Source organism: Molossus molossus, unplaced genomic scaffold (genome assembly GCF_014108415.1).
Source record: "Molossus molossus isolate mMolMol1 unplaced genomic scaffold, mMolMol1.p scaffold_m16_p_3, whole genome shotgun sequence".
NCBI classification, from domain to species: Eukaryota; Metazoa; Chordata; class Mammalia; order Chiroptera; family Molossidae; genus Molossus; species Molossus molossus.
This window is the reverse complement of record NW_023425366.1, coordinates 108,722,716-108,734,849: the sequence shown is the minus strand read 5'-3', so window position 1 is coordinate 108,734,849 and position 12,134 is coordinate 108,722,716. Positions and strand designations below refer to the sequence as shown.

The 12,134-nt window shown below is 43.8% G+C and overlaps 1 protein-coding gene across 6 annotated transcripts in view; it reads right to left on the bottom strand.

Moving 5' to 3' along the window:
- Positions 1–5,109: 5,109 nt before the first annotated feature.
- PARN (poly(A)-specific ribonuclease) overlaps positions 5,110–12,134 on the bottom strand; it is a 203,471-nt gene continuing 196,446 nt past the window's right edge. The window contains exon 24 of one of the 6 annotated variants that reach the window (XM_036278938.1): positions 5,110–5,303. In XM_036278938.1, coding sequence (XP_036134831.1) covers positions 5,251–5,303 — 53 coding nt within the window. In that variant the 3' untranslated portion in view covers positions 5,110–5,250. The remainder of the gene's footprint in view (positions 5,304–12,134) is intronic. The other 5 variants (XM_036278934.1, XM_036278939.1, XM_036278936.1 and 2 more) reach the window with 5 other exon arrangements.

Here is a 12,134-nt window from a genome sequence, read left to right as displayed (position 1 = left end):
AAAAAAAAAAGGGTACCAAAAGATTGCACTATTTTTAACACTCACTAATTTCCCAGGTCAGGAGAGAGTGACCTGGCCTCAGCAGTAACCAAGGGTCACAGCATTTTCCTCTCCAGGTGATAAGGGCTGCAAAATCCTCCAAGTGGGAACTGCACATGTAGGAATGACGAGACCCTCTCTGTGCAGCTGTTCAGCAATAACAACAGCACATTTCAAACACACACACACACACACACACACACACACACACACACACACCCTGGCCGGTTTGGCTCAGCGGTTAGAGTGTCACCCTGCGGACCAGAGAGTCCCGGGTTCAGTTCCTGCTAAGGGCATGTACCTCGGTTGCAGTTTGTCCCCGGCCCTGGTTGGGGTTGTGTGAGTGGCAGCCACTCGATGCGTCTCTCTCACATCAATGTTTCTCTCACACCGATGTTTCTTTCTTTCTCTTCCCTGCTTCTCTCCAGCTCTATCTGGAGATAAATGCAAAAATGTCCTTGGGTGAGGATAAAACAAAAAAAAAAAAATTAATTCAAGATGGACATTAGACTTCGACTTAAATGCTAGAACTATAGAGCTTCTTGAAGAAATATGAAACAGTATCTTTTCAACTTGGGGGACATAGAAAGAAAAAAAATCGACAACGTAGATTTCATTAAAATTAAAAACTTCTGCCCAGCAGAGGGTATTGTAAAAAAAAGTTGCTAGGAGAGTGGACCATGAATATTCTCTCACCACAACAAGGAAATGGTGATATGTGATGTGATGGTGGTGTTGGCTGGTGCTGTGGTAGTGATCCTTTGGAGATAGGGGTATGGGTTGATCAAGTCATCCAAGTCATTACGTTGTCCATCTGACAATGTTCTATGTCAGTTGTATCTTAGTTAGCCTGGAAAAAAATTAAAAAGACAAAAGACAAGAAACAAGCCAGAGTGGAACTAAAAATTTTCAAAACAACTATGACAAAGGACTGATGTCCAGAATATATAATGAATGCCTACAACTTACTAACAGAGACACAAACAACCCAATATAGACAAGCAAACTGAACAGATACTTCACAGAGGATTATACCGAATGGCCAATATGAACATCATCATTAGTCATCAAAGAACTGCAAAGGAAAACTGCTGAGATACACGATCCACCCACCAGGATGGCTGAACACCACCAAATGTTGCCAAGGATGGGAGCTACTGGAACTCTCATACATTGTGGATGAAGGGATAAAATGATACAACCACTTTGGGAAAAGAAATTGGAAGTTTCTTATAAAACTAAACATGTATCTATCCCATCTATCCCATGTTATCTATCCCAATATCCCAGCAATTCCACTCCTTATTAGTTACCCTCCAAATGGAAAGCTTTAGTTCTCAAAAGACTTGTACTAGGATGTTCACAGCAGCCTGACTCATAAAAGCCCCTAACTGGAAAGAGCCCCAGTGTCCAGCCACTGGAGAATGAATAAAACACACGGTGGTAGGTGCACACTCAGCCATCAAAAGGAATTACTGATACATGTAGCAACATGGAAGAATCTCAGAAACATCATGCTCAGTGAAGGAGGCCTCACACTAGAGAGTGAGTCTATTTTCATGAAATCCTAGAAAAAGTCAAACTAATCTGTGATTAAACAATTCAGACTGGTGGTTGTCTCTGGGAGTGGGTGTGGGGTAGGGGCTGACTTGGAAGAAGCATTCAGGAGTATTCTGGGGGTGATAGTAATGTTCTGTATCTTGACAGTGAAAATGAATAAAGGAAGCCTCATTCAAAATTGAGCTGGAGCCCTGGCCAGGTGTCTTGGTTGGCTGGAGTGTCGTCCTATACACCAAAAGGTGGTTGGTTCGATTCCTGGTCAGAGCACATACCTAGGTTATGGGTTCAATCCCCTTGGGGTGCTTATGGGAGGCAACCGATCGATGTTTCTCTCTCCCCCTTCCTCTCTAAAATCAATAAAAACATATCTTTGGGTGAGGATTAAAGAAAAGGGTCGGAAAGTCATGAAGGGCAAGCATCTCACACGCACTCATCGAAACCTGAGTGGTTCAGCAGAAGGAAGACACCCCCAGCCGGACCGGCAAGCTGCTCCTGCCTGCCACCGGTGAGGGGCTGCCCCTGCTTCCTCTCCTTTCCTTCCAGGAGAGTTGGTTCAAAACAACCCCTCCCAAATTCCTTTCCTTTACAAAAGAAGGCTCTTCTTTCTTCTCCAGACTTGCCCATGGTTCGCCATAATTTGCTTGTCCTGAAGTGCGATTCCTCTATTATTCACAAATAAATTCATTTGCTGCTCTATAACCTTTATTTTTTATTTTTTTATCCTCACCCGGAGACATTTTTGCATTTATCTTCAGATAGAAGGGAGGGAGAAGGGGGGGGGGGAGAAACATCGATGTGAGAGAGACACATCGACTGGCTGCCACCCACACGACCCCAACCGGGGCTGGGGACAAACTGCAACCGAGGTACGTGGCCTTTAGCGGACCCAGGACTCTGGTCTGTGGGCGAATGCTCTAACCACTGAGCAAAACTGACCAGGGCCCTTTAATTTTTAAGGCTAATGGTACACTTAAGATTTGAGCATTTCATTGTAAATTATATCCCCATTGATCCCCAAATATAAACAAGTATTAAACTCTGACCAGTGACAAGCATGCTGAAGTATTTGAGAGGGGGAGTGTATTGATGTTTGCAAGTTAGAAATGATGAATTGATGGCTGGAGAGAAGGATGGCCAAATGGTTATATAACACAAACAGCAAAACGGTAACTGTACAATCTAGGTGGTGAGTAAATAAGTGTTCACTGAACAATTCTTTCAACTTCTCTGTACGTTTGAAAATTTTCACAAATAAAATGTTGGGGGCAAAGAGGACAAATACAAAGCTGTAAAAACGGACAGAGCTGCGGTGCTAAGTCCCCACCCCAGCTCTGAAATCAGAGAACTACAAAACTCTTTGCAGGGAGACACTGAGGGCCCCACTCCCAGGCCTGCCCTAGATTTGGTCAGTCTTCCAGAAACCCCCAAACCACAACCCCATCATCGTAATATGCCCTGGGCCTCACTATCAAAAAGCCAAAGCAACAAAGAGACAACAAGAAAGCCTATTCAGTATGTATGGAGGGGGAAAAGGGCCAACCCAGTTCACCCGTTTAAGTCATTTGCTGCAGTTGGGAAAATAGAAGCCAGGGCGGGCATGAGCTTCAATGGGTATCTAAGTATAGGCCAAATTCCATGTGACCATACCTCCATCGGCTCCAGTTGACAGAAGCAGACACAATAAGGGTTCCAGGTCAAAAGTGTAATCTTCAGCTATTACTACAATTTATTGTGTACTGTGTATGCCTGGCATTTTACATAAATCTCATTTCATTCTCGCAGCCACCCTGTAAGGTAGGTTTATTATCCTAATTTTATGATTGAGGAAACTGAGGCTCAGAGAGGGTAAACTATGTGTCCAAAAAAACAGAGCTGGAGCTGAAACAGACTCTCTGGAGGTTCTTTCTAGAAAGCACCCCTCACCAAGCCCCTCTCTGGACCAGTATTGACAGGAGTACAACCTCTGAGTCTGCAAAGGTTTTTGAGCAGGAAGCAGTGGGCTTCGGAGAACAATGAATTTCGTTTCCTTAGGGCAAGAGGCCCATCTCCCTCCCACTGAAGACCTGGGGTTGTGAGATCACCACTCCATCTGCATTTCCGGGCAAGGCGCCCTCATTAGGTCATTTGTACTTCTCACATGTACGTCTTCGTAGATCAGTCTTAGATGGGTCTTCGGTAGGTTTTCCCTCCTGTTCACCAGTTTAAAAAGAAGTGTCGGTAGGACCTGTGTTCCCTGTAAATTTCAACAGCACGGCAGAGCCCAGCAGCACTCGCCAAGCCCCGGTGTCTCCGTACTGTTTGTTTTCTCTCTCGCTTCAGGTTCCCCATTGAGCTGTGAGCAGACAGCTCAGAAGGGGCCCCAAGTGTGGGTCTACAACCTTGTGGCTATCACTCCCAGGAGGGCGGGGACACAGAATGGGAAGTGTTAGGAGGCTCTTCATTGGGGAAAGTGTCTTACAAATCTGAATTCCCTGAACGCCTGCGTTTGCAGATTCCCATCAGAGTGGTGAGGGCTCAGACTCCTCCCACCATGGAAAAGATGCAGACCTTCCCACACAGCCCTTTCCCACAGGCTCAGCTCCAGCACCAGGATCTGACTCACCCAGACAGGTATAGGAGTCAGAAAACAAAGACGCTCCAGTGACTTCCCAGAGGAAAGAAAGAAAGAAGAAAGAAAGAAAACCAGAATCCTATGAAAATGTCTTTAATTTTCACTTTTTGGAAATACATTTTTCATTTTTATTTCCAAGATAAAAAAATGTTATATATCTAACAATGATCTATGAAGCAGCTCTATTGAAGCAGATCTACAAAACTCTGCCGTTGTTGGGATCTGCTTCCACAGAGAAAGGGCTGGCACACGCAGCTCCGCCACGGTTTCACACACGGGCACGCACATGTACGCACACATGCCGCCTTACTCCCGGACGCCACCTGGACCAGGAGAGGAGACAGCCTCGCTAAGACGCTGACAGGTGAACACAGCACTGCATGTAAAAACAGAAATGGACTTTTTCACTTGTCCCAGGACAAGAAACTCACATCTTAGGAAAAATAACTCTAAATAAATATGCCCCAAGGCAAAGGCATAAGGTAAGCTCCTTTATTGGTGGAGATTCTCCTACTGGAAAAATAAGCTTGAAAGCTTCATATTTTCAGGCAGCTAAGGTGGTGAGCAGACATAACCGATTTCTCCGCTGGGAGATAGTGACCACGTGCTACAACTGCCTGGAATCTGAGTGTGAGGAGACGCTGAAACCTCTGGAAGCAGGAAAGAGTTCAACCCCAAACTCGTGATCACCGCACCCAAGAATGTTAGCTCTTTCTGCATATTTCACAGCTGACACCGCCCCCCAGGTGGATTCTTACACACACTAATTCATGAGAGGAAAGGTTTCACATTAGCAACAAACAACTGGTTAATAACGTACACCTTCACGACAGCCTACAGCTGTGCTGTCAGCAGACACTTTACATTAAAAAGGAAGGGGTAAAAACAGCCACAAAAATAAAAGCTGAGTTTCCTTCAGGAGACACACGTGTTTTCAAACCCCTCCCACACTGCACTTATTAAATACAGTATGGCTTCCAATGTGCTGGCCGGTTCTTTCCCAGCGACAGCAGCCGCGACTTATTTCTCTCGGGTCTTGGTTACCACGTGTCAGGAACTTCAAAGAGCTTGGCAGAGCTGTCCGAGATGCTTCCTGGTGGGAAAGGACAAAACAAGATGAACAGGGAGAGGGCAGCACCTGGAGGAGAAAGAACCACCAGCACGGGCAGGGCAGCTGCACGGTCATATGGGAAACAGTCCCCAGGCAGTTCTTGTCCATGAGAGCAGAATCCAGCAAACGGAGCCACACCACAGACGACGCATCACAGGTAGGACTGATGAGGTGCCTCCCTCCCCATGCAGATGCCTCTGTTCATTTTACAGGAGTTAACATGCAGACACTTACGACATCTCCCGGTAGCACACACGCCATGGTCTTTGCTAGCCACCACGCTGGGCACTTAGTTCATTTACACTTCAGAAGAGCCCCGCACGATGGTATAAATATCACCATTTTACAGATGCAAGAAGAGGTTCAGAGAGGCTGAGTGGCTAAGATGGAGTGTGGATCCTTCCACAGCACTAAGCCCCGCCACAGTCCCAGAAGGCTCGTTTTCTGTTCTGTGGTGTACAGGCACTGGGATGAGAAATCTCAGGGTCTGGTGGCTACAGAGTGGAGGGAAGCTGACCAGTGGGGGTTCAGAGATCCCAAAAAAGGGAAAAGAAGCTTGAAGCTTTTTCCAATCCCAGCAACATTGGCTAAGGTCTTCTTGGACTGCAGGGACCAATTCCATTACAAACAGCTTCACCCCAAGGTTAGAAGCCCTTCTTTTCCACCCGCGCCACTTTCTGTGACAGCAACAGCACGGATGTGTCAGGGCCCAGAGCACCGATGTCCGGAGCTGAGCCAATGGGAACTAAATCAGGAAAAGGCATGTTCGTAATGGAAAGTGCAGCCAGCCAGGCGCTCCTGCACCACTGGTGTCATGCCTTATTTAGGCCATAACTGCAGGGCTGGCAGGGAAAATGGGCAGAGCCAACCCCAGCTGCTAACACGCCAAGATTTCAAAAGGGAAGAGGTCTTTGATGATGCCCAAAATGGAGAGTAACTCGTAAAAAGGGATAGGGTTCAGTGTCCCACAAAGTAGGAAATCGCTCAGCTGAGCCTGGCTACTGTCAATGACAGGAATGCCTAAAGGTAATGAGATCTAAACACCGGAAATAAAATGGAGGATTTCAGCTAAAATGAGAAGTCCCACCTCTGATCACTTATAGAGATAAAATCTGGAGAGACAGGATGAGCAGACCAGGAGAGGGGTACTTTGAAGTTTTCATCATTGTGTTGAACATGCGAGTCTTGGGACTCCCAATAAAGACTGAAAGACTTGCCTGGCCAGTGTGGCTCAGTGGTTGGGCGTTGACCCATGCACCGACGCCAGTTCATTTCCTGGTCAGGGCACATGCCCAGGTTGTGGGCCAAATCCCCAGTGGGGGGGCATACAGGAGGTGGCCAATCAATGTTCTTGCTCATCGATGTTTCTATCTCTCCCTCCCTCTCCCTCTCTCCCTTCCTCTCTCTCTAAAATCAATAAAGGAAAAAAAAAGACTGCAAGACTCCTTCTGAGGAGTAAAGATGGGCTGGAGATAACCCACATGAAAAAGATTCACACAATCCAGTTATAAAAGGAATTAAAAAAAAAACAACAACAAAAAAACAGACCCAGAAACACTACCCTCCCTGGAAAAACTAAATACTGCAAATGGCCCATGAAAGATGTAACTAGCCTGACCTTGCTCACACATTCAAATAGTACCTATTGGAAGGGAGGACAATAAACATCAATAAGGGCATTTTAATAATTCATATAAAAGAAATAGCAGCCAATTATCCATTATAAAGGTAAAGGGCACAATGCCAAGTGTGGGGAACTAAAATAAATTAAAACTAACCAACCGGGGAAAAAACGATAAAGGGCCAAAAGCAAAGGCACTGTCATCCTTATACTCGCACCTGCTGTTAGTTGGATGGGAAAAGATGTGAGTTCGGTGGCACGCCGCCCTATACACAGGAAGTGACTCTGAAGAGCTAGTGAGAAATAAGGGAAAGAGCTCTGGAGCTGGGCAAGTCTGGCTTGACCACTTTATTAGCTGGATGACTTTTAACAACTCTCATTACCACATTTGTGAGATGGACTGACTCACTACTACTTGATGTCACATAGGATTCTGGGAGACAGCAAAGTTCCCAGCACAGAGGAAGCTTTCCATGCACGTTAGGTCCTTCCCCCTTTCAATAAGGTGGCCCAACACTGAGCATGGCTGTTCCCCAGGAAGCCAACAGCCTGCACTCAGAGATTTTCACTGCCTAAGATGTACAGCTGCTGAGCAAGAATGTGTATAGAGGAGCCAGAACTTTAGGAACCCTAACGGAGACCCAGGCAGAGGGGAGCTGCAGGTCACTGCTGGTGTTCTTTCTAGACTTTACGGAAAGGGAGCACTGTAGACTGTGTCAAAGCTAGTGGGTCAGGAGCTACAGTCAGTTTTCCAGGGAACTCATTTTTACAGCCCTGTTTTACTAGAGTGCAAAGAATTATCCAGGAATAATTTTTCTTTTTTAAAACAGACATTTAAGGATATCTGCCTCCTGCTATGACATATCTCAATCCAAACCCTGCATCATACACAGAGATGAATTAAAAATGACTGTATACCTAAATGTAAAACTGAAAACTATAAAAGTTCTAGAAGAAAACAGGAGCAAATCTTTGCAATCTTGAGTTAAGCAAAGATTTCTTAAATATGACACCAAAGGCATAATGCAACAAAAAAAATTTGATAAATTAGATTTTGCTAAAATTTAAAGCTTCTACTACTTGAAAAATACTGTTAAGAGAATGAAAAGATGGGTGTTAGACTTACTGGAGTGATCACTTTGTAAGTAATATAAATGTCTAATGACTATGCTGAACATCTGAAACTAATATATTGTATTTCAACTTTAATTAAAAAATTTTTAAAAAAATTTTAGATGTGGAAATCAAAGAACGCTGTAAAGTACGCATAAGACATTAAAAAGAGAATTAAAAGAAAAGCACAGTTTGGAAAATTTTTGCAAAACACCCAAAAGAACTTACATCCAGAATATATAAGGAACTCTCAAAACTCAATAAGAAGAAAACAAACAACCCATTGGGAAAAACTGGGCACAAGATATGAACAGACATTTCACCAAAGGAGAGATATGGATGGCAAATAATCACATAGAGAGATACTTAACATCACTTAGTCATTAGGGACATTCAAATCAAAGCAGCAATGAGATACCACTACATACCCATCAGAATGGCTAAAAAAGGACAAGGCCAATTCTTGCCAACGTACAGAGCCACTGGAACCTACCCTGCTGGGCGGAATGCAAATGGTGTCAGTTTCTTATGAAGTCAAACGCTTACCACATGACCCAGCAATTCCACTCCTAGGTATTTACCCCAAAGAAATGAAAATTTAGTTCATTTAAATACCTGTACCTAAATGTTTATAGCAGCTTAATTCTTAGTAGCTGAAAAGTGGTTCCAATCTAAATGCCAGCTAGTAAAGTGGATAAATAAATAGTAAAATGTCCATAAAGGGATGAACTATGAATACATACAACACAAATAAATCTCAAATATATTATACTAAATGAAAGACTCAAAGGTGACCTATTGTATGGTTCTATTTCCATATTCTGAAAAAGGCAAAATTACAGTGATAGAAAGCATATCAGTGGTTGCCAGGACCTAGGGGTGGGGGCAGGGACTGACTACAAGGAGCATGAGGGAATCTTCTGGAATGAAAGACATCGTCTATATCTTGATCACGATGGTTGTTAAATGAATGTACACATTTATCAAAACTCATCAAATTGTACACCTAAAAGTGATGACTTGTATTGTACATAAATTATATCTTAACAAAGCTTTCCTGCAAAAGATATTGTATGTTGTTTTAAAAATCCAACAAAATTTTAATATAAAATATTATGCTGATAATTAAAATTAGTTGGCCAAGAATTTTTTTAAATTTTTTTTTCTTTATTGATTTTTGAGAGAGAGGAAGGGAGAGAAAGAGAGAGAGAGATAGAAACATCGATGAGAGAGAACATCGACTGGCTGCCTCCTGCATGTCCCCCTAATGGGGATCAGGCCCACAACCTGGGCATGTGCCCTGATAGGGAATTGAACTGGCGACCTCTTGGTGCACGGGTCAATGCTCAACCACTGAGCCACACCGGCTGGGCTTTTGTTTCGTTTTTTAATAGAGAATAAACAGGATACTAAATTGCATAGAGTATGATGCCAATGATGTATAAAAATGACAGACTGAGTAAAACACATTAACAGGGTGTCAAGTTACTCTCTATTTTTCTTCACTTTGCTGATCTTCATAGTGAGCAAATTATCAAAAACAACAAAAGAAATCAAAAAGTGGTCAACACAATCGGTTGTTTCTACTTATTTACCTTTCAACTAACTAGAGTGGAGAGGAAGGAACTCTGAGAGGTAAGACATCTCTTCCCTTAGGTGAATCCAAAACAGTATCTAAAACCTACACAGTACACAAGAAGTAGGCCACCATATAATTTTCTATAAGAGCGGAATTCTTGATTTGCAAAGATCCTTTGGGGTGCCATATAAACTTTTTAACTAGAAAATGCTCCAAAGGGCCTGGTAACGGGGTGGTTTCCCACACCCAGTAGGCAGAGCTGCCCTTGGATGGCTTCTGGGGGCCCTAGAGGGTTGCCAGGAGGGGGATAGGAAGAGCACAAACGTGCACTGAGCAAACTGCTCCACAGCACACTCCTTACTTCCCACATTTAGGCTGGAAACCACACTCTGAGTAATTAAAAAGTTCCTTGGGAGGTCGCTGGACTTTCCTAGCCTGATTGGCTCAGGTGACCATCAGCAGCAACTACAGATCTCGTTGCTGACTCCAAGGAGATCTGTAATAGCAGGAGAAGACTGCTGCTCTAAGGAGATTCCACATTTTTATATTGTAACCCTGAGGGTTTGAGCTTGAAAAGTTCAGATTAGTCAATACTCCAGTGAAACTCAAGGTTCTTGGCAAACAGTTAAAGGTCTAATGTATTGTGTTTTAAATGCAAGGGGGAGAAAGACTTGGAGCAACATCTCCATCATATGACAAAACAGTCAATAGGAATGGTCGATGTCTCTTGGCGTTCCTCCGCCACGGGGTCTAACAGGGTGCTGACCGTCCAGCTGTTGGACAGTCCATCAGTATTCTGACAGCAGCTAGTCTGCTCAGTGTCAGGCCATTCCTGCTGGCCTGCAGGCGAGGCTGGGGTTTCTACAGGCCCTGGGGACACCCTTCACTTAGCAAGAACAAGTGTGCCATGGAAGCTCACCCATCCAACGCTGCCTGGGGAAGATTTCCCAGAGACAGTTTATTCCAGCATAAATGACATACAGAATTGTTTTCCTTCATGTTCCTTGACTTCCTCAGAGGAAAAGTAGCTAGCACTACCAATCTATACTAATCATAGTATAGAGGAGGGGACTTACATTATACATTTGCTTCCTGAAAACAGGATAGAAACAGCAAAGCCTAAGAAAAATATTTACTAAGTATATAATATGTACATAAAATAGAAGCTCCAAAGGGGAGTGGTTGCTTGGATTTTTATCACATGACTTCATCATTTGAAATTCCAGGTTGGGCCCTGACCTGTTTGGCTCAGCGGTAGAACATCAGCCCAAGGACCAATGAATTGCGGGTTTGATTCTGGCCAAGGGCACGTACCTCGGTTGCAGTTTGTCCTCAGCCCTGGTCGGGGTCGTGTCGGAGGCAACCAGTCGATGTTTCTCTCTCTTTCCCTCTCCCTCCCACTCTATCTGAAGATAAACAGAAAAATATCCTTGGGTGAGGATTAAAAAAATAAATACATAAAACGAAATTCCAGGTTGGTAATTATGTCTGATCCAGAACAGCTGCCAGAAATATCCACCTATGGACATAAAGAGCCCTTTGCTTCCTCTGGTACAAGGTGTGAGCTCTAGATCAGACAGCCCCCACCCCCCACCTATATTTGACCTGGCCAGTTGATAACTCTTTGAGCCTTGGTTTCCTGTAGAAACTGAATATGTATACCTTATCGGGTTTTTATAAGGGCTAAATAAGGTGACAAAGGATGTTCTTAGTATAATGTCTGGTATATTATTTAAACTTGAATGGTAACTTGGGTCATTTTCTTATCTAGAAAGAGGTTTAATACTTAAATCTTCATGTACCTTAGATACATATTAAAAGGTATAACTAAGGAAAATGGCACTATTTTGTGTGAGGTTTATTGAGCATCCTTTGTCCCAGGATTGCCATGGTACAGGACATTCTATAGTCTTACTTTTTGCTACATCCTCCTTGGAAAAGAGAAAATTCGCTATTGATGAAGCAGTCCTTTATGTTTTTCATGCCCTCACTGACAGAGCTGGGCACCCAGCACACCTTTGTGAATCCCCTGAGTGCCTGTCCAGATACTCTCAGAAAAGCTCAGACCTGATGCCCTAACTGTCTCTGTAAGACAGACTTTCCTTCACTGTACCAAACACTAATACAGTTACAGCCAATACCCAAATTAGACCCTCACAGCTCTGGAACATGAGAATTGAATACAGACCCTTCACAGGGGCTGAATGTGGTACTCTCACTATTAAAGGACCATATTAAAGTAACCAAGCAATCAAAGTTGGTTGATTCAACAGCTTCAGCACGTGATCTCTTGACTTACATCCTGCTAATATTACTAGGACTAAATGCTTACAACAAGCCAGTGGAAAGGGATCCATTAAACTTCTACCCTGGCACTGCTGGAAGGTCTTGCTCGGTGAGTGGTACTCCAGAACAAAGCTCAATTCTCTCAAGTTCTCTGGTTCAATTAAAATTTGTCAAGATGTTTCTCTCTCTCTCCTTTCCTGTCTCCCTCCCTCCC